The sequence below is a fragment of the Battus philenor genome, unplaced genomic scaffold, assembly GCF_028537555.1.
Source record: "Battus philenor isolate CCGP_79_NKW_IND1 unplaced genomic scaffold, ilBatPhil1.0.hap1 SCAF_13, whole genome shotgun sequence".
Taxonomy (NCBI): domain Eukaryota; kingdom Metazoa; phylum Arthropoda; class Insecta; order Lepidoptera; family Papilionidae; genus Battus; species Battus philenor.
The window spans coordinates 1,411,122-1,434,948 of NW_027181675.1; the positions used below are offsets into that span (position 1 = coordinate 1,411,122).

General features: G+C 33.5%; 1 protein-coding gene across 2 annotated transcripts in view; it reads left to right on the forward strand.

The window, feature by feature from the left end:
• Window positions 1–23,827, forward strand: part of Picot (putative inorganic phosphate cotransporter protein picot) — an 84,629-nt gene that overhangs the window by 56,414 nt on the left and 4,388 nt on the right. Inside the window, exons 1-7 of one of the 2 annotated variants that reach the window (XM_068777021.1) lie at window positions 1,258–1,433; window positions 16,556–16,734; window positions 17,841–17,959; window positions 20,348–20,477; window positions 21,380–21,467; window positions 21,948–22,174; window positions 22,695–22,844. In XM_068777021.1, coding sequence (XP_068633122.1) covers window positions 1,352–1,433; window positions 16,556–16,734; window positions 17,841–17,959; window positions 20,348–20,477; window positions 21,380–21,467; window positions 21,948–22,174; window positions 22,695–22,844 — 975 coding nt within the window. In that variant the 5' untranslated portion in view covers window positions 1,258–1,351. Of the gene's footprint in view, window positions 1–1,257; window positions 1,434–16,555; window positions 16,735–17,840; window positions 17,960–20,347; window positions 20,478–21,379; window positions 21,468–21,947; window positions 22,175–22,694; window positions 22,845–23,827 lie in introns of those variants that run through there. The other variant, XM_068777022.1, reaches the window with a different exon arrangement.

The following is a 23,827-nucleotide window of genomic DNA, read 5'->3' on the forward strand; positions in this document are numbered from 1 at the left end:
GTTTGACTATAAATCATTGTATGTTCTCAGTGAGATAGTTATAAGGTAACAATTGTAACTAATTTTACATTTCTAAGCCTCTAAGTTTGTACTTTGTTACTGCCTTTTGTTACTGTCTATCTCCAATAAAGTAAATGTAAGTCACTCGAGAAGCAGTGAAAGTCGGGTCCTAAAAATATATCATCGTCTTCGGGCATTCTCTTACTGTAATATTTGCATGCATATCGTTCAGTCACTTCATGAAGTGTCCACCTAAGAGACTCATATTATATTACACGTAACAGAAAAAAAAATTGAAAAAATTAAAAATACAGATAAAAAAAAAAACAATTTAAACACTAATTAATTAAATTACAACGGCTAAGGATATACAATTATAACAATTAACTGAATGAGGTTTAAAAACACTCGATGTTATGAAAAGGAAGAATCGAAGTAATCGTTTCTTAGTATTTTATTAGAGAACTTTGTTCCGAACAGTGTATAATGGTATGGTGACGTGTGTGCGTGTGTGTGAATAGGTTAGCTTGTGTGCAAGCAGTTCAGCATGAGAGCGCGGAGGAGCTGCTGCGTGTTGTTCTTTCATATGCCCATCAAATAATGTAAATTTCCATATCAGGGCTCCCGAGGAAGTTTTTGAGCTAAGACACAGTAATAATCTAGGTTTAGCGTCTTCAATGGAAAAAATAGCATTAAAACAATTCTCCACACTAATGTAGTTTTAACTGAATTTAAATTAAAAGTTTTGAAATTACAAAATGTAGTGTAAGCTAATGTAAGCGACATCAAAATTCTCTTTGAGTCTAACGGACTTATATTAAATTAGTTCACAGATATTCCATGCAGTTCAAGGCCACTAAGTTTTTTCTAAGTTACTCGGAAAAAAATTATTATCATTATTACTTTTAAATTATGAATCAACAAATATAGCATTTGTTCAGGTTGCATGTAACTAACTAAGTGGCTTGATTTGTTTATGTTTATGCACTTCTTTTAAAAAAAAATCAAATGGCGCTCTTATACAAAAAAAAAACAAGCGATAGATTTGACGTTTAGCCGAGCGTTTTCCCGCGTAAAGAACTTTCAGACGATTCAGTAAAAACTAGAGCCGGCGTCGGGCACGCGAGTGACGCGTGCTTCGCTCTTCCCCCCTCCCCTGTCTCCCGCACCGCCTCTCTTCCCCTTCGCCCGCTGTATTCACAGCGCAGGACGCCAGTCACCGCAGAGCCTCGCGTCTGTTTACAACCCTCGCAATGTTTCTACTACACCCCCTATCAAACAGCCGCTCAGTCGACAACGTGACGTAGACGACGCGCGCGGTTACGTTCTCGTTCGATTATAATTCGTCACCATGGTCTCCCGGTCTCGCGGCGCGCATGTGCTGGTCTGGGAGCAGCCCGGTCTTGAAGACCAGCGCCCGAAGGCGTATAGGGGTGAGTCAAATGTGACGTCATCGGGAACTACGCGAGACCTTTGATATCTTATCGGAACAATTCGATCGAGATTCCCGGAATATTTTGTTTACGGTTTTTACATTACCATCTCCTTACTGATATCTGCTATATGCACTTTTTGACAAATTCGATACAGATTTTCGACACGAAGAAGAACTATGTGATAATTAATTTACATGATTTATTCTGGTCGTAAAATAAATATTTCGTAAAATAATAATTATTTTTCCTAAGAATTCCAAATAGGAGATGTTTTTTTCAAATATGATATACTGTCTACCATAATACATACGAAAAACATAATTCATACATACAATTTTAAAAAAATAATATTTTTTTTCACTCTTGACACGTACGTAATTTATTATAAAATGCTTACATGAATTTTTCCCAAAATTCATAACAAAGCATTTTTTTTCTTAATTTAGGTTAACCTCTATTATAGACAAAAACTCGTTGCCAACGTCAGCTAACGTTTCGTCCGCATGGACAGAGAAATATATTCGATGCAATTTTTTAATTAATAATTTTATATTTCTGACAAATCTCATTATCGCATGTGATTAAATTTATCGTTTTCCATTCTAAATATATTTTAAAGGTACATTCACCTCATTAAAAATACAGGAATATTAAATATTTCGCTTTTATATGTATGTAAGTAATAAACGAGTATTACCCATTACTAGCGAAATCGATATTATTTACTCTATATTTTCCTTTTTTATTACCAATCTTAGATGAAGATAAAAATGATTTATATCTTCATATAAAAATACATCTAAAAAAATTTAAACGTGCAGTTTAGAACGTATTTTTAATATTAGATAACACATAAAATTATGATACTAAAATTGAAAGATCACCGTTGTAATTATTGGCAGTTATTTTTTCCTTTTACTTTTTTTGTGCAAAAAAAGTAAAATTTTACATTTAAAAACAGATTCTATTACATGTAAAAAATATATCATATTGCATTTATTTTACTATAGCAGACTATATAAATTAAAATTATAAATCGATACAATTTATCGATTCACGGCAATCGTAACTGAATGTGTATGATGCTACACTGCAATCCCTTGAAATTATTTTATTTATTATAATTTCTAGTGCAAAAGATTTGACGTATTTAATTCAAATTTATTTATTTAGTTTCTATAATAAATATGTACTATTTAAAAATATATATTTTTGAATTATTGTGAAATATGGAAATAGTTAAAACCATACGTCCCAGACGAGCGTGTGACCTGAATAATGTAAAAGATTGCGAGACACGGTAGTATTACAAGCTGAGAATTTTTATTTGGTCGTTATATATAGTTCACCATAGCTAATAGACTAACTTTGAAGTTTTAATTTAATTCGATATAGTTCCAATATTCATACAAGCTTTAACGAAAAAGTATGATTATATTTGGTTCTAATAACTGACCACAAGTAAGTCATTAATGTCGTACATGTAATATTTTATCATAGCTATATTTATAGAAAAATTGCAAATATTTTTAGTTATTTATTTTAAAAACGCAAATTTACCTGGAGTTACAACTAAGGAGAATTAATATACGTGTTATAAGGATAAAATAATTCTAAACTGTCTTATTTTATTTCCCGCTCATATTTGACAGTTGCATTAGTGCTGCGAATAAATCGCGACGAATTTATCGATGTTTTAATAATTATGTAAATTAAATTGTTTTCATAATTACAATGGTTTATGCGTGTACTTGGTTAATATTAGTTTATGTATTAATTATGAGTATAAATATTAAATTTTTACGTTTTTAGATAGTTTCCGCACCATATTTTACTAATCTTTTCATATACGATTGCAAGGTTCCATATACTATCGAGTTCTGAAGTTTTGTTTCGTGGTTAACATTACTGAGCTTTTGAGAAGTTTAATTTACTATACAATAAATAATTAAAAATACATTTAGCAGAAGAATTTTGACCTGATAACATTTTTAAATTGTTTATCGCATTCAGTTGGATACCGCCGTACAGTAAAGGTTTGTTAACTTTGTACCTGATATTTAAGTCTTAATATAAATAAATTTATTTACATGTTTTTATTTTTATTTAATTTAATTCCTATTGCCCTTAATCATGCCTATACTTGAGAACAGCTACCGATTTTATTTAACTTTTTATTCTGTATACTTTGTGGAGGGTTGTTTCGGAGATGAAAAATTGCGCAGATTTAAAAACTTCAAGAATATTCTAGACTATTAAACCTGCGTTTTTGACAGGTGAACGCTATGAACTCCGCGCATTTGACAGTGCGCTTTAAAATTCGCGCGTTTGTCATTTAGACAGGATCTGTCAGTCATTTATAAATCATATTATTTTTAAAAATTCACATGTAATTATTAAATAAAGTGAGCAGTATGAAATATGTTTCATTACTTTTTTATTTGGATGCGATAGTGTCTATAATTTCGATACAAAGTCGGTCGGGATAGCTAGTTATTAATAAATCTTTTAAAACATGATCGCAGTTCTTATTTATATATTATTCTATTTTTATTGAAAAAGGTTGGTTTTTTTGCTTTTTTTCCCACTTTATAATGTAAAGTAGGTTATGCAATTGACTTCATTCTGTCTAATGGTTTCAATTGTTTTATCCGTGAAAGGATTTTTATTTGCTGCAACGAAGAAGAGTAATGAAATTATGTATCTTTTTTCAATAGCTATTTTGAACGCATCGATAAAAAAAGTTCTTCAAATGAATGCATAGTTTATTTGAAACCAAAAAACTTTACTTTATTACATACCTATTTCCAATTGCCCTGTAAAAATTGATTACGATTAAATATTTATTCTATTGGAATGCAAGAGATAATAAATTCCTGCAGTACTGAATCTACAATTATAAACAATAATATTTTTTTTATTTTCTAATCCGAATTTTGAAAATTGAATTTCTTACTATAGATATATAACATTATGTTATTTATTATTTCGAAAACTATTTATTTTGGGATAGCGAGTATCATATATTAATTGTCAACTAAAAAGCTACACATTTTACAATATCTTGCAAATAAAATAATTTTAACATAAAAATTCTATCTGCTTTTTAAAAAAAATAGCTTTTGTGTTATTTTTTGTATAAAAAATGTCTGACTCAACGAAAATCAATCACGCCGATCGTATATCAAAATGGAAGCAATTCCAGGTAAACAATGGCGGATGAAAAAAAAAAAGCGCGCTTGTTCACTGTCTGTGACAGCTGCGATTGTGCGGCTCCGGTGGCCTTGGACGTGACGTTGGTTATACAACGAAAACATTTCCTATGTCGTCTGCATTACCTCATTGGAGATGACAAGATTTTATTAAATTTTTCATGTAGAAAATAAATTTTGAAGCATCTCTTTCTATTTATAAAAATTTCGCAACGGACGGCTAATGGTGCCGAAACATTCGGTGAACATGAGCCTGTAAACATTGCGTGGAAAGTTTCTCCACTAGGTGGACTGTTGATTATTAAAGTCGTGGGAAGAAGGTGGATGCTGGTTGTCCGAGACGGATCATGGCGACCTTTGGTGAAGGAGTAAGCCTTGCAATGCCATTTCAAATAGGTTTCACGGAAATTCCTCCCATCTGCAATATGTATCTATATCTGCAATTTACGCTTATATAATTTTATTTATTACTTTCTTAGCTTTATATTTCTTTTATTTTTCTGAGGTTTTTATTAATACATTTATTTAACTTACTTTTTGCTAGATTTATTAAAATGCATTTTTATATGTATAAATATTAAGTTTGTTAAATCCAAAACTAATCTGTCAAAAAACCGGACATTCTGAAGGTTCGGTAGTATCATACACCAAGATATATCTTAAGTCTATATGTAATACAAGTTCAGTCATGTCTACATGACATCCGTACACGGTTGAAATTCCTTCCACCCTCACTAAGCGTTTTGCAAATATTTTTATACTGCAAACAGATAAGGAGTGGAACATCCTACAGGTCTCATTGTTTCCATACAATTATAACTTAAGAGTCTTCAAGGCAAGAGTGAATAGGTTTCTTGGCAAACATGTAGCATCCTAGACCTGGTCATCCCTTAACATCAGGCGAGATAGAAGTCAAATGCTTCGCCTATAAAGAAGTAAAAAAAGTATTCCAATAGCAGCATAGACTTAAATCCTAATAATTATTAGGTTACGGATATTATTATGAATTATAAAATAATTCAAATCATGTAGGGAGACCTCTAGATGGACCTTAGAATAGAGAAGTTGGCGATTGTAAAGTGTACAGTACCCGGTGATTTTTGGAAAGAGACAATCGGCTAATTTCGGTTACGTAGAGCATTATCTCTGCCACACTACCTATGTCGTTTTGTCAGTCATGCGATAGAGATAACGCTCTATATGTTTTTTTTTTATTTTATTTTACCCCAACCTAAAGCCATCACTTATAGAAAAATTGGGTTTATTTTATACAAAGAACAAAAATAATTATCAAAAAAAGCAAGTGATACTTGTTGTAACAGCTCCTAATAGATACCGTACTGATTGTATTTCGTGCGACAGAGATAACGCTCTACGAAGCCGAAATTAACCGATTGTCTCTTTCCACAGGTCGATGTGCAATATTTATTGCCGGGTAATGAAATGTCTAAAGCGTTATCTATGTTCAACATCGATTATATAGATGGTGTACATTAATATATTTTAAAATTCAAGAATTTATTTTTATATCAACGTTTTTAAGAAGTAGATTTCGTATAAGTGCAGAGAAGAATTCAAAAAGGTCCTTTTATCAACTTCATACTATAATTATAGCTGATATAATCTGATATAAAAATCTAAAGCAATAAAATATATTCACGGGAAAAGAATTCATTAGGAAAACACGCATTACATTTACATATATAATTAACAGTACAATTATCTATGATGGAATACGTGAGAATAGTAAAATAATTATTTTTCTAGTTCAACAGAATTATTGTATATTTTTTTTATCACAGAATTCATCCTGAATGATTTTATGCCTTTTATATTAAATTATTTTGGTGTGGATTTTCATTGCTGCTCAAATGGCATCTATTGTACCGAAGCTCAATGGATCCTGGAGGAGCCACGGTTATTTTACAGGATTAAAAAGCCGTGCTCTTATCACTTCAGCTGGCGGTCAATGGAGGGTCTAAAAATGCGCTCCCATGAGAAGACCCCAGCTAGGGTTGTCACACATCTGTAATAATTAATATTCTAAAATAAACGCGCTCGAATGGGGAGATCCTCAGATTGGTCGGTTGCTATTGCCTGGTTAATATCATCAATACCGTTAAGAAAATCTTTAGCGCTGGTAGAAGTTGCGGAAGAAACTCCAGCAAGGCTTCTAGATGCCTAATTATTCAATCTTTTATATGCCATGTTTATATTAAAGCGAAAGGGTTGGTTGAAGACTCTTGTGGAGTCTACTTTCGAATTGCCTCCCTTAATAATCAAAAATGCACCCTGTGGGTCGTGGGCCCAACACGTGGGAAACACTTAGTATGATGGGGGAAAAAAATCAAAAAAAGTTTCTTTGCTAAGATTTTTTACAATGTAAATGTCTTCATATAAGAAAACGCCTTGTCAATGATGGCCACTTCAATGTATATATATGTATATATATATATATATATATATATATATATATATATATATATATATATATATATATATATATATATATATATATATATAGTGTCTCACCGAGTTTCTTTACCTTATCCTTCTCAGGTGCAACACAATTATCATCCGAACATGCAGTAAAACTTTTTAAATCATTTTAAATAAATATAGTTTAACATCGTCATCGTCGCCATCTTTGGTTGAAGATGGCATCTATCTCTATATTAATAATGATGAACATATTAAGTCATGATACATATGTCATGAGTCAATAAATAATTATATATAATTATCTGATGTCAGAAAAACAAAACCTTCTTTTAATTAGTTTTATACAATATCTGTAACCTTGTTCCGGAAGAATATACATAAAGATTGTGAACACGAACAAATATTACGCAATTTAAAAAAGAATGATTAAAGTGTACGCAATTCGCTGATAAGAGTCTGTGAATCACATTGTTTAAGAACGGCCTTGACGAGAATTAAGAAATTTTCATCACCAATGTCAAATTTAATGAAAAACCTCTTTACCTGAATTAGATAAAAAAAAAAACTTTAAAACTATATCTAAGTCGATGCAAAATATATCTATAAACTTAATTTTGTTTTTTTTTTTTTTAATGTGACAGTTTAGTTTATACATATGTTATATCGTTTAATAAAATTTTTTAAACATATTTTTTAAATTATTGACTATTGAATCTGTTATAAATTACATCTGTATTTTATGTTTAATCTATTTGTTATAACCTCACGTAGAACTAGTTACATTCTATTAGATTGGTAAAATATATTTACTCTTTTCATAACATAAAATATATAATATCTGTGCTTACCTAAATATCATTTATAATCTAAATAAAATAATTCGCACATTAAAAACGCAAAATCGTGTCAGCCGAATTGATTTACATTTTTAAAATGAGACGAACTAGGAATATATTTTTAAATATCATTTGAATTTGGAATTATTGTGAATGACGAAATGTAAAATACAAATTAAAAATAATTCCTGCACATTTTATTTTTTAAATTTCGAATGTGATTTAATAATAGTCTACTATTTACAATATATTCGTTTGAAAAAGTAACTAATTATTAATGGCAATGAGTCTAATTTAGGTTCAAAGTTATTAAGGATTATATTTACGTTTTAGTGGAGATTTATAATTTTGTCATTGGGAGAGTTCTGTGAATAGAATTTTCCGCGTTCAAGTCTGGGCGTTCCATCAAAGCGATCGCCCAATACGCGATGACGTCACCGCGCCCGTGCGCGTGTAAATCATCGTTTCCCGCCAAAACGCCCGCTCACGTCACGCGCTCTATTCAGAATGTGATTTCGTTTATATACAATTATCATAATCTCAAATTATATAAATAAATTCACGGACTATATTTTATTTCTGTAAACCTAGTTAAGGTCACTGTAAAAATGAAAAATAAATGAGAATTCCCTTTATGAATAGTAAAATTTGATTTATACATAAACCTTTGCTATAAAGTTATATTTAGATATCGAAAATTCCAATGTATATTGACCTGAAGTTATTATTTAGTCCGTGCTTTATTGGCAAGTTTTCAGTCGTACAACGTGCAATGGAGAAGGCTATGTTCGAAATAGCTCAGAGGATTGGCAAGTTGAAATAGCAGGTAACATAGCGCGCAGAAAAGATGGCCGCCGGGTCCTTATAATTCTAAATTAGCGTACCATACAAGCGCAGATAAGGACGTCTATACACTAGATTGATAAATAGCTTTTAGCTGTAAGGTGAAATTGTCATTTGAAACTCCCGGGCATTAGGAAGGCAGGTAATTTTTTTCGCCTATGTTGGTAGGACTGTATATAACATTTACAAAGTCTGTTTGTCAAAAGTTCGAATATTTGGCACATCTTAAACTATTTTGGAGGATGTTATATGTCTTGAACTCATCAAGTCTTTGCGACTTTTTTGCCAAAAACTCATTTTGGCTCCGAGCGGCTTGTGGTTAGTCAGCAAACTAAAAAGACCAATACGCCGTTTTGACTCGATTGATAAGATTAAAATGGAATCGAAAAAGGTCTTAAAGGCTATACCGGAAAAAGACTATTCCGTCTGTTTCGAAGAATGGAAAAAACGTTGGCAAAAGTGCGTTTTATCGAACAAGGATTACCTCGAAGTAGATAAAATTGATTTGAATGAACAAAATTCATCTTTCTTTCTTTTTACAGTATTATTTCGCTATAACTATAAATATATTATTACACATATAACAAGCTAAGTATGCATATTTTTTCTAATCGCTGTATTAAAGATTTTGTGATATCAATTATAAAAAAAAAATAAACAAAAGGGAGAACGTGTGTAAAACGTGATACTGGATAGTAACACGGATATATGAATGAAGTAATTTAAAAAAAATATTTTAGTTTCTATGTGATTTTGTACCAGACGAAGCATTACAAATGCAACTATATTACATAGTATATATAAGGCTTCTCGGTCTCTGGAGCTTTATGAACGTATTAGTCTGGCGTGTACATACATATATATATATGTGATTATGAAATTCATAGTAATTATGTATAGTTCAATAAATTCGTAAGGACATCGTTTAAAAAAACAACAAACCATTGAATTATTAAAAAAAATATTATAATTTATATTTAACTATAAGAGACTATCGCTGTGACATGAAAAAATATGAATATTTTTTTTTCGAAAACATCGAACGTCATTGTAAAAACAAATGCACGTATTTTTGTATCTGTGGAATAGAGATTTTAATAAAAAAAAACTTAATAGAAAGATATTTTGATAATATTATTGGCAAACACACAGTCGTCAACTTGCAACGGACAGGGCTATACAAGTTTCTCTAGGAGATCTAATCAGCAATGAGGAGATTCGTAGACGAAACTAACCAGAATAGCCCTGGGTATAGAATTGGTGGGTTTAAGTTAAATGACAGCGGCCAGACCACAGCAAGTAGAATAGATGGCCATTAGAGCCCTAAAGTTCTGTTGTGTAGACCACGAAATGGCAATAGTTGTAAGACGGCCATCCAAAAGCTGGACTATACGACTATGATAAAGCCAGGGAACAGATGAAGGCCACTTCCAACCAGTCCTATTGGAAATTTATTGGGAACGTCTTCGTCCAACAATGTATCTGCTATGCCATGATGTTGATGATTATAACATTAAGAAAGGGACTAATATATAGCTACTTCCGCTATGCAGCAGTAGTCGTGCAATGAAGTGCACCGCCCGCCAGCCCGCTGATAAATGCGCGTGCGGTAAACAATGACAAACACAACTATATATTATTACGTTAATTCACTCCACACGTGTTTCACCTCTCCACGGGCATCCTCAGGAGATGTTACACCGACCAGTGCCAAACACCGAGTGAGCCATCCAACGCGCATTTATCAGCGGGCGGTGCACTTCATTGCACGACTGCTGCTGCATAGCGGAAGTAGCTATATATTGGTCCTTTTTTTACTAAAGACAAATCCCCCTTTCTTACATAGGATGAACTTTCGCGAAGGAACGCCTGAATATATTAGATGATAATAACATTAAAGGGATATTATGATAAATAATTTATTTATTACGTAAATAATGTAAAATATAGGTAAATGTCTGTATACACTTATAGATTGCTTCGATTAGAGGTGGAAGAGTGATGATGGAGCAGCATAAACCACGATTTCACTTTCTAGAAAGTTTCTCTGAGAGCCTTAGACGGCGGCGTCAATTATTGAATTAGTAGACCGTTTTAATATAGCTTGGATGAAGCTGGATGGAGTGATCTGGCAGCTCTTTTTTATACGAGTCCTTGTTATTGGAGACCTCTCGTATATTCGCCAGTCTTAGGTACGCAAGGACAATATGTTTTCATCTTTTATCCTTCACATTATCTTCTACACATCTTTCTTTTATTCTTCACATTCTCTTTCATTCCTTTCCTTCCTTTCCTTTTCATTCCCTTCCTTCCTTTCCTTTTCATTCCCTTCCTTCCTTTACTTTTCATACCCTTTCTTTCTTTCCTTTTCATTCCCTTCATTACTTCGCCTTCACCTCCAGAGTACCACTTTTAGATTATTTTAATAATTTACTTTTGTTTATTAAAATATTTTACATTCTTTTTTTATTCACACTTTCCTTTTGTTTTGAATTGTACATCATCCATACACGGTTGAAATCCCTTCCGCCCTTAAATGTTTCAATACTACTTCTTTACTGCGAACAGACAACGTATAGGACAACTTACCGGCATTGTTTCTAGTCAACTATAACCTGGGAGTGTTCAAGTTAAGAGTGAATAGGTTTCTTCTAAGCAAGCATGTAGCATCATAGACCTCGTCATCACTTAACATCAGGCGAGACAGAAGTCAAATGATATGCCTAAAGTCGATAAAATAAAAAAGAAATGCCTTTGCGGTTTGTGAAAACCGCTACTACTACTACTCCGCTAGCTCAGTGACCCAAAGTGGGTCTTGGCCTCCGAAGCGAGAGACTTCCACTTTCCTCTATCTTGCGCCATCGTCTGCTATTGGTTGACATTCAATTCGCGCAAGTCTGCCTCAACGCGATCGATCCAGCGATACCTAGGTCTACCCACTGGTCTTCGACCCCTCGGTTTTTCCAGGTACGCTACCTTCACGCTCCGATCCGATCCCATTCGCTCCAAGTGACGAAAACCGCTAAATAATAGAAAATAGTTTTTTTTTCATGACTTTAAACATAAATTTAAAATATAATTAATCTATATACACTTAGTAATAAATATCACGTACAGTTAAATAAGAAACAGAGAAATATAGGTAAAACGGTTATTTTAAAATATTTCAACGTGTCGATATGTAAGTATGCACAAGGACGTCACTAGTGACCGAAATTTTTTTTTCTAAATTTAAACTGCGTTCGCAAAACTTTCTTGGCATTCGAGCATAAGGCCTATAATAATTTACATTGCAGTTGGTTTATAAAGTACGAAATTACTTTTACATCGCGGTTTAAAAAGGTTTTATATGTTTACTATTTAATATTGTGTATATATATTTTTTTGTTAAATGAAAATTTTAATGTTTTTTAATCTGTTTCCGATCATTCCTGTTTAATGTGATCATTCTGAAATATGTTAAATTAATTTTTTACTTTTTAAATTCTGGTAGTACAGTCTGTAAGGACATATAGTAAAAAATAGTTTTTATATGTATTAATCGGATTTTTGTAATAATTTTATCTTACAGTATTATCACTACGCCAGATGTAGATGACTGAGAAATGCGATCGTAGGTTGCGGATTCTATTATCGGAATGCAATCTTATATAATTCTCACTTTGTGCATTAATTATACAAGATTACCCCCTGGCCGTAAATAAGTTTCCAGAGGATGGGTAGCAGCTTCTTCTGCGTAACATAATACCACACTATCACCAACCTATCTGCCAAGAAATGCCGTAACTAATACCATACTGTAAGCTATACCTACTTATAAAATAGATTGTTGGAATATGAAAACACTTTCTTGCTACGACGGCAAAGTTAATAGTTATAGCCGCGGGGGGGAGGGGGTCAGGCCCAGGGGGCGCCAGGGTTTCATTTCACACGTGCGCTACACGAAATAGAGCTAGATATCTTTGGATGAAACGACGACGAAGATTGTTATATAGATCAGATATGGTACCATTAATTGAGTCATATAAAATATATTTACATAAAAAGCAATACATACATTGAATAAACTTGTATTTTAAATTTTAATTACATTGCTTTTATACTAAAACATAGGTAGGTAGGTTTTTATGCTAAAATAACTTAATAGGACTACTGAATCGACATAGAATAATCCCGAAAATATTCTGTTAATTGTATATATATATATATAGTATTTTCGAAACCCTGGAACCTATCTTCGATCTTTACATGATTTGCTATAGGAAATCTTAATTCACTTTGCGGCGTTTCAATTTGCATCGTGTTTTTTTGGAACGTAACCACGACGCAAAGTGAGGTATTGGTGGATATTTATTCATACTTTTATCCTTATATATATATATATATATATATATATAAATATATATATATATATATTTATATATATATATAAACTCTGAAATAAAATAAATATAATAAATAAATAATAAATAAAATAAATTACGTAACAAATTTTAAAATGACTTTAACTTTCAATTGAATGGATCACTCGTGTATCATTTCATACCATCCAGCGACAGTAAATGACGTTTTGGCGCCCAAAAAGCAAACTGTTGCCAAGTTCGAAATAAGGTATCACATCTAATATGAATTTATTAATATGAACGAAATACGATTATTCAATGTTGTTTCGTAATTAATAATAAAAATTAATTATAAGTCGATAAGTTACTAACAGATCGTAATTTTAATTTATCTATTAATAAATAAAATTGGTGTGTCTGTTTGTTATAAAATACCACTTTTTAATACGTACATATGAATATACATCCGGACCATATTACATATTTTGTAATTTTTGTCTGTCTCTCTGTTTGTTCCGGCTAATATCTGAAATAAAAGGTCTATTTTTGACAGGACTTATACTGGCAGGTAGATGATGAAATAAGTAACCTTGGGTACTTTTATTTAGAAAAAAAAAGCAGCCTCACTGCCAGTGTCTTGAACATAGAAGTCAGTTACAGGCCAATTTTCTTTTTTGTTGTCTATTTGTTCAAAAAGGGGTGCAATGTTATTAACCCTTTCCACTCCAATGTCGAGTGTCACTCGACACTGATTTTGTTCCACAAGCTCAACTGTCGAGTGATACTCGACATGGTGTAATACTTCTTTTTGCGGAAAATTTTAAAACGGGAAAGATTTTTGTTACTAAAATGTTTGAATCACGAATGAGTGAAACATATTCTAGAATCGCAAGATACTATAATTCAATTATATTTTATCGATGCTACGTAACAGCCTTGGAGTGGAAAGGGTTAATTAAGTATTACTTGCATATATAAAGTAATAAAAAAAAGAAATCACAAATGTCACGCACCGATGCGAGACCGGCATTGCGAAATGAATTCTCTTTATCAGTTACAAGTCTTGCGTTTTTTTTGGCTTGTAGCGAATCCTTTCTTGTACTTACGAGTATATTGCAGGCGCAATTAAAAAATACAATAAAAAACTAAAAGCCAATTGTTCGCCAAAGAAATTTGTATGTTACTTCGCGCGATGCCGGTGCCGTACTAACTCATAAAAGTTGGTTGGCAGGCATCGCGTGCCGGCGCGAGAACGGCTCCTAACCGTACACTAAGCGTCTGACCGGTAGCGGACAAAGTTGTTATACAAGAAAAAAAAAAACTTTTTTTTTTTGGTTAATTCAATGTGAAACAAGTTACGGGTGCAGCTAGTTGTTTATATATTTCGCAATGGCAACATTCACGTTTATTGAACCCTCTGAATGGAATCTTATTAATACGCTATAGTTTTCGAGATTTAGACACTAAATTAAAAACAAATATTTAATGTTTACCTTCGAAATATATATGTATAAAATTTAATCTATTTACGTTAGTAAAAGTTTGCGTTTTATAGTACGAAAAACGCAGTCGTAAACCATTTGACATTTGCTGTCAAGATTTTCCCGCCAAATATCGATTGATCTCTCGATTTTTAATCTTTACGTCTTAAAATAATAATATTTCGAACGCGATAAATAAAATTAAATCTCATATTCGAAACTTCAAAGTTATCGTTGTATAAACGGAAAGACGCGGGTTATTTGCGTTTGGTAAATTTACAACCAACCTTGTATTGCACAGACTATAAATCAGAAAAATTTTCTGACTATTTTAGTAGCAAGAAAGTGCAATAAACTTGGGATAGCGGCGATGCCAAGACCGCATCAGTTTGAGTGCGAGTGATGGTCAAAGGAGATCATATGTCTTAAAATGGATGATATCACACTGTACGTACCATATATACTTATAAATAAAGTCTTTTTTTTTTTCATAAGTTATCACACTTTAAATCAATTTTAGAACATAACTATGGCCAGATACAAATTTTAATCAAATTCCATTTAAGAATTATATATACATATGTATGTATGAATACATATATGTAGTAGATTCAGAATTTGTTAATACAATACAAATAAACTGTCAATAAATATTGCAAGTTTATAATCTAATATATAAAATTCTCGTGTCACGGTGTGCGTGATTGAACTCCTCCGAAACGGCTTGACCGATTTACGTGAATCTTAGCGCGCATATCGACCTGTGTGGAGAATCGGACATCTATTTTTCATCCCCCTAAATGTTAAGGGTGGTCCACCCCTAATTTTTGATTTTTTCGACAACATTTTTTGTTTTTACTTTTTTAATGATACCGAATACAAAAATACATACAACCCTAAATTTTCACCCCTCTACGATCAACCCTTGTTTTTTATTAGTTTATAACATACATGGCAAAACAACGTTTGACAGCTAGTTGTCATATATATTCCTTCATGTTACTCTACTTGGCAGTGGTAGACTAGAAGTAGAGCTTAGAGATTTGCGATCATAGGTCGTGGTTTCGATTCCTGATACACAAATTGCTACTTCTGACAAAAAAGGTTCTAGAGCAGAGTTCCCCAAACTTTTTGTGTCGTAGACCCCTTGCCATGTGTTTCCGTGTTGGGTAGACCCCCTACTTACCTGGTATTGATTTCCTGTAAATTTCTAACTGTAGTGAAGTTTAGTGTTAAAAACTTAAAGTAACAACACATGTTAATTAATACATTTATTAATTGAATTTAAATTAAAACTACTCAAAATGAAATTTTGTATCTGTTATGTAAAATATACGTAACATATTAATATTTTTTACTTCATAGGTACTTTTATAAATAATGTAAATGTTTTGATATTATAAGATAGTATGATGTAAGTGAATAGGTACTATCAGTGTATGTGTTGAGATCCACTATCGTGGACCCCATTTTCATTTCATGGATCCTCAATTTTTTTTTTCGCTGACGTAGACTCCTTGCAGGTTGTCATAGACCCCTAGGGGTCGATATAGACCACTTTGGGAATCACTGTTCTAAAGAATGGGAGCAGCATCTTCTGCATACCATAATACCACACAGCGGCTACCAACCAACCTGCCAATTAAATTATGGTATATCCCCACATTGATATTTTCCCATTTTGCGTCTATGGGTTATGTATCAATTGTACGACATAAGGAAAATGCCCCAAGAGTCCGATTTGATAGAAAATAAAATCAAATAGAGCTGCAAGTTTTCCAGACGTTCCCTGATCTGAGAAGAACCCACGAAGAACTAAGCATTAGGTTGCTATTATTGGATATACTCCATAGAATTCCAAATAGGTCGGACTTGTATTTTTAATGTCACAGTATCTTCAACACTGTAGAATAATTTACCAATCTTTGAGGACTCGAGAAATAAAAATGACATTAATTCCAGGTGGTCTCGGCACCCGGCACTGGGTGACGTTCATGCTGTTCCTCGGCATGGCCAACGCTTACATCATGAGAACGAACATGTCCGTCGCCATCGTAGCTATGGTCAACCACACTGCTCTACCAGTGGACAAGGAGGCGATCGACACCGAATGTGGAAATGTCGACTCTAATGCAACTAGCGTAAGTTTTATATTCAAATATTATCAATTGAAGGGTTCCCGAATAGACGGAAACATAACTTGGTCGGTTTGGCTGACCAACGTTATTTCTTCTTCTCAAAGCTCCACTCTTGTTAGATTGCACGTGATCATGGTCCCGGTTGGGTATGGTGTTCCCGCTGCTCTCATTTTTTCCAAAGCCTTTTTCAGTCCTTCAAAAAATCGGAATAGTCTTTTTGAAAGTATTTTTCATTTAAAATGTCGTCCTAGTGTTGGAATTTTCAGTTTGCTGAATACCCAAAAGTCGCTCGGAGCCAAATAAGACGAATACAGTATTTGCGGAACAAGACAAAAAAGTGGCGAAGAACCAATGCAGTATGACTTCGACCGATCCAGACTTGACGCGTTTGACACAAAACATCCTTGAAAATGTTTTAGGCAGAGACAAATGATATTCCAATTTTTGATAAAGAGACTCTTTGCAAATGTTATGGGCAATTCTACCAGCCTAACAAAAAATAACTACCTGCCTTCCTAATACTTGGGAGTTTTTGATCCCAGAGTACATCCATCGTAGGTCACAGTGGTGTATATTAATATATACCTAATATAGCATTTAATATGATATAATATATAATTATTAATTTAAAACATATTATGAGCATATTTACATAAATATCTTTTTCGCAAAAAACCTACTTTATTTAGACACATATCCTACCAATTCTACTACAAATGTTGCCAGTTGCACTGATGAGAGGTTATTGGTAGGTTTCAAAATTGAATCGTCAATCAATTGTCGGTATTGTTATTCCTACAGGAAGTTACCATCAACTCGAAAGGAAGCTCTGCTAAGAAGAGCCGATGACAAATTTAACATTTGCTCTTTTTGAATCGTCAATCGACATAAAATGTCGGTGTTATTAGTCTTACAGGCAGCTACCATCGACTCGAAAGGAAGCTCTGCTAAGAAGAGCCGACGAAAAATTAAACAGTTGCTCTTTTCAAATATAGTTGAAAAATGTTTCTATTTTTTTTTAATTTGTGTAATACATATTTTTCAAAGGACAAAGAACTACAATTTTTTCTATTATGAGGTTTATATTAAATGATTGTTTATCGATACAGGTGGCCGCATCGCAAGATGGCTCCTTCGTGTGGAGTTCGACACTGCAAGGATATATTCTCTCGTCCTTTTTCTACGGATACGTCATCACGCAAATTCCCTTCGGCATTCTTTCTAAAAGGTGAGTAGATTTTTTCACACCTTTCTGCATATCCCTTTTTAATAAATAATATATATTTATATATATTTATATATATATATATATATATATACACATATATATATATATATGCACATATACACAAAACATAACTTAACACATATACATACATAGACATCGGTATCATTCCGTTCGGACCACTAAGAAATGTTTACATGTGTGTCTCCATATAAAATAATATAAAAATAAACTTTACTTAGTTTATTTTTTTCACAAGTAAAATTACTGTAATTATTGTATGATATTAATATGTATTATTACTGTATTACACACAGTACACACGCAGTACAAGAGAAATAAAAAAATCAATATGATATCCGTATTTATCGATACAAACAATTTTTGTATTTCGTACATACTAATACTAATTTTGTTGATCGATTTAAACGATTAAAAACATCTCTTTTTAATTAGATGTCGATATGACAGATGAGATATATAATCTGTGCTTATTATTAGAACAGAAGCGTTATTATATACATTTTTTTCTATATAAAAACCTTCGTCATAAGTGGAGCCGTTTCCGAGTAATCGCTCTTGGATATACATATACAGGATGATTGGTTGTGGGTGTAAAGGCATTTAAAAGGGTGCTATTACGATGATTTGGCACCTCGTCGAACCATCGTCGGACTGAGAGTCGTTCACTGGGGGATTAGTCTGCCCCCACCCTAGACATAGGCTTTATGCATATCTACACAAACAGATACGTTTGAGTAAGAAAAGGACCAATATTTAGCCACAATGCGAATCACACAACCGCTACCGCCAAATTACTCAACGCGTGTTTCCCCCTCCACGGAGCATCTTCAGGAGTTATGTTACACCGATTAGTGCCAAACACAGAGTCTCTCAATTTCAAACTCTGTGTGTGTGATTCGCATTGTTTGCGGCATACGCATTTATCAGCGGGCTGGCGGGCGGTGCACTTTGTTGCGCGACTACCACTGCATGTGCGGAAGTGGCTAAATATTGGTCCTTTTCTTACTTAAGATGGACTTCCGCAAGGTAACGCTGATTCCATTAAATCCATTAAATAGATACGTTTGAAATCCATTAAATTGCTTCACCTTTTATAAGTTTATAAATCAATTTGATATTATGTTTTAAATTACACAAACAATATTTGATTAGAGAATCATATGTTTGACTTATTTAACTAATGGATCTAGGTCGAGTTATATTTTTTTTTAAAAAACCTTAAACAAATGTAAATGATAAAATGAACCGAAGGTCGTACTTGACACAATTTTTCATGACCCTAATCTCTTCGTAAATATAATTTAAAAGGATTTCTTTTCGTATCTATTTAACTTGAACATTAAATATACGGTTCATATTTAAATAAATCACATGCGGTGAATAAAAAGCAATATTTTATACACTACTTCTATAGGTTGAAACTATGATGATTTCTGGAACGAGCTTCTAAGACCGCATTGGTGTGATCATTTAAATTTTGGTTTGATAGGGTGAGGAGTCTGGTTGGTGAAGGTGATCACCAATGGAGAGAGGGAATTTGATTTTACTAATAAATCTATAGTAAATTCGTGTGCATTGGAGGTATCGTAGCGGACAATCTCAATAATCTGCTAAGGGTTTCTTTCTTTTTTTGGGGTCCCTCACATTCTCCCTATTATATTGTTAGAACAGTGACATTACATCTTTGAGTATAATATTTTTTTTATATATTTCTTTACTTACATTCTTTCACTTTCTTCCTTAAGAATATTATTAGTCTTTTTTACCTTCCATCCAACAAATCTTCTACTCCTTTATCGTTCTTGTCATCCTTTTACCTATACCCTTTCATCACTCTATTTCATTCCCAAAGTATAACAGTTTTTATACTAGTATTAATCTTACAGTTGTCTCATCACATTCACTTATTTACTGTATTATTGTTTCTATCTCTTAATTTTCATTGTTTTATTACACTAGTTTGATTTTCTTTAAATTCAGGTATTTTATTACATTAATTCAGTCTTCTACCACTTTGCTAATTTTTGGTCCTTTCAATAACCTCCTTTACAATTACTCTGTAATACTTTAGAAGTTGGTGGCCGACATTCATTGTCGCCTAAGATAAAGGCGATAGTTACGCCCTCTACTTTTCTCTCGATATTCAGATCACACTCTTCTCTGTATCTTCCAAGTACGAGACGGCAAGTGCTGAGGGATTTAGACCTGACAAGTATAAACTACAACTCCTTGTAATGGAATTCTGAAACAGACTTTTAAAATTTAGATAGAGAAAGTATGTTCGGTGTAAGTGAACTCCAGTATATTGCAAGGGGCCTTAGAACAGCTCCGATGGACTCGAAATACAAAGTTGCGTCTCTTATTCAGATTCGGTGCACGACTGTTCCTGGGCGTTGGCATGCTTATCAATTCCGTTTTTGGACTTCTGGTGCCCGTCGCGGCGGAAGCGGGCTACGAGTGGCTCATCCTCGTGAGATTTATCCAAGGCCTGGGCGAGGTAAGTGTGATATACTTGTATTAACTCTGACCATCGCATGAATTTTAAGCATCTCAAAGCATGAAATCCAGGCTCCACAATGGCGGGCTCCTCAAAAGGATGGGATCCAATGTTCATAATAATTAGTTCACTTGAACTTAGTTTTAAATAGTTTACGAACTAAGTTACACATAGCAAAGACGCGAGCAAAAATTTTCTTTTCGTAAATATTAAACGTAATTGTACAAAAGTACGTACGTACGCTAATGCCTGTGTAATATAGATCTTAATAATAATAAAAAATCATATGTCATATTGCTAGATAACTATGCAAGGAGGCTTTATAAGATGAGAAATGAGGAGCTTTGGAGATGAATGAAAGTAACCATTGAGCAGGTTACATAGCAGAACTGGTGGTCGCCGGACCAATGGCCTCTTTAAGGTTCTGGAAGGGAGACCACGGAAGCGCAAAGATGGACGCTGGATGCAGACCCTCAACTAGTCCTATTATAAATCTATTCGAGATCCTTATGTCCTGCAGTTGACCTCTACAATTTTTTTTTGGTCCCCGCTATTGGGGACCTCTCGTTCCCCTATCTCGTGTGGGACAGGGACTTCTTATTTCTAATAACTTATTCATATAATTTTTTATTATTATCATTCTCCTCTTTCATGTATCATATTATCTGTCGTACTATTCCTTTCGTTCTACAATTTTCCCAGTCTTTCTCTTTCATTCCATTAGCCATACATCCACCCTCAATTGACCTCTACAGTTGAAACAGTGATGATTACCGTTGATGATTATTACGGTCTTATTATAACAAGAGGCATGCGTTGTGATGATCACTTTATTTGACTAATATTAAAACGATGACGGTGGATCATGTCATAAAATAATAATAAATTATTACTTCTTCTAGGGTCCAATTGTGCCATGCTCTCATGCTATGCTGGCTAAATGGATTCCACCTAACGAGAGGAGTCGGATGGGAGCCGCTGTATATGCCGGTAAGACCTCAACACAGACCTTTCGAAATAATAACAAAAGGATATGTAACTTTATAGCATCACAAGTGGTGATCATTAGCTGGTAGACGCGGCGTGGGTAAGCCCCCACTAGATGGAGGACGATGATGTGGGCACCGCGAGACCGGTCATCGTGATGATCTTTAGAGGAAGTCTGTGCCCTGTAGTAGACGTCTATCGATGATGATGATGGTGATGAGACTTTACAAATCACAGACAGAAATTTAGGAAAAAAAAGTAAAAAAAATATATATATCTAATTAAATTATTTATTAAATAAAATTACCACACTAAGTACGTACAATTATAATGTTTAAACAAAATTAAGAAAAGAATAATAAAGTAATGGATTAAACGTACAATTATGGTGCAAATTATTATATCAGGCAAACATATTTAAGATGGGTGTCTGTATCATCAGGGACTAAATACTTGTTTATACCAGGCGACCATATATTGCAGGAGCACAGTTCGGCACAGTTATCTCCATGCCCCTCTCTGGTCTGCTCTCCGCGTACGGCTTCGCTGGTGGCTGGCCTTCCATTTTCTATGTCTTCGGTATCATCGGTACCGTCTGGTGTCTCGCTTTCCTGTTCCTGGTCTCCGAAGACCCTGAGGTCTGTCCCCGGATCAAGGAAGCCGAGAAGAAGTACATCCTCAGCTCGCTTTGGGGCGCTGCCGGGTCTAGCGTGAGTTAAAATGTGTTTTTTTTAACGATTTTTTTTAACGTTCGAAATACAATTTTATATATTTTTTAATTTTTAAACGTATTTACTTCTAGAACAAATCGAAAGTTTCATTCAATACATAATTATGATAAATTGTTATAGTATTTCCTTTTTAATTTGTCCTTTTTATGGTCTTAACGAACCTGTTTTTTTTCTTTTTTTATCGATATTTAAAACAAGTGTACATACAAATCACATCAAGATTAAGTTAGTGTTTATTTCACAAGGTTCTCACTACGACAAGAAAAGTCATCCTTGACTTTTTTCATTTATTTCTATATATCTTTATATATATGTATATGAAGGATTTCCTTACGATATAGAATCAAAATAAGGAAATCAAATACAAAGACTTCCAACAGATTCTATTGCAAATCTATGAAGGAGGCATATATATAGTAGTGGACGTTGTATAGCATGATGATATATGTGTATATATGTGTTTTATAAATATAAAAGAAATCAATTTCAATTTATCCAGTCACCACCGATCCCGTGGTGCAAGATCCTGATGTCGATGCCGTTCTGGGCTATAATGCTGGCGCACATGGGCCAGAACTACGGCTACGAGACCCTTATGACCGAGCTGCCGACCTTCATGCGACAAGTTCTTCATTTCTCTATCAAGGATGTAAGTACAACACCAACTATACTTATTTACTACTTTCGACACGTATAGTATAATACCGCCGAAGTCAGATATAGTGTAACATAGTATGCGAGTAACTTACCGAAAAGGATCAAGATCCTCAGTAGTCCAGAATATGTCCCGAGGAAGAGAGAGGAGAGGATGGTTATAAGGACTTTGACATGTTATCCGAGAGTAGAAGAGAGATGGACAATTCGACATTTAGCGTTCTCTACATTGAGTATATATATGCTTCTATATATATAAACATTCGTAATTTAAAATTGGAATAGAATACGGATTTTTTTTATTTAAAACAAATCACAAAGTCTACTCTCTCGTCTAAAGTGACAATTGGCGACGGAATAATCGATTTTAAAAGATGGTAATTAATGAATTCTCATTTAAGATTATCTCACCGAAATAAAATATGAACCAAAGCTCCTCAAAAATTATTAAACTTTATATCATCTGCAAAAAGAAACGCATCGATCGGGTCACGGCGGCGCGCAAGAGGCACGGGCTATTTTTAACCCGCGCCAATAAATCACCGGCCGGTCTCATGTCATCAATAACCCGCTGTCGGGGGTTCAGGGGTCGGGTTCAAACTCGTTGACCCCTCGAATCAACAGTTGCAATTAAGGTTGGCCCGATAGTCCTGAATGAAATATACAGGATGATTGTTTATGAGTGTAAGAGTTTTTAAGGGGTGAATGTATAAGGTAATGATAATTTAGTAAGGAAAAATGGTTTCAAAATTCGGATTGGTATATATTAAAACTAATTATACCAATTAAATAAAAAAAATATGTCAAAGAATCCGAATTTTCCTTGACGAAGTCCATTATGAATTCATGGCCTTAACTAGAAAACGACTAGCGATTTCATTCATCTTACTTTATGAGTTTTAAATACCTTTTACGTTTCTTAGAGAAAAAAAAATTGTACTTTCGCTGTGTATTTCATAGTTTGCTATGAACTTAGCT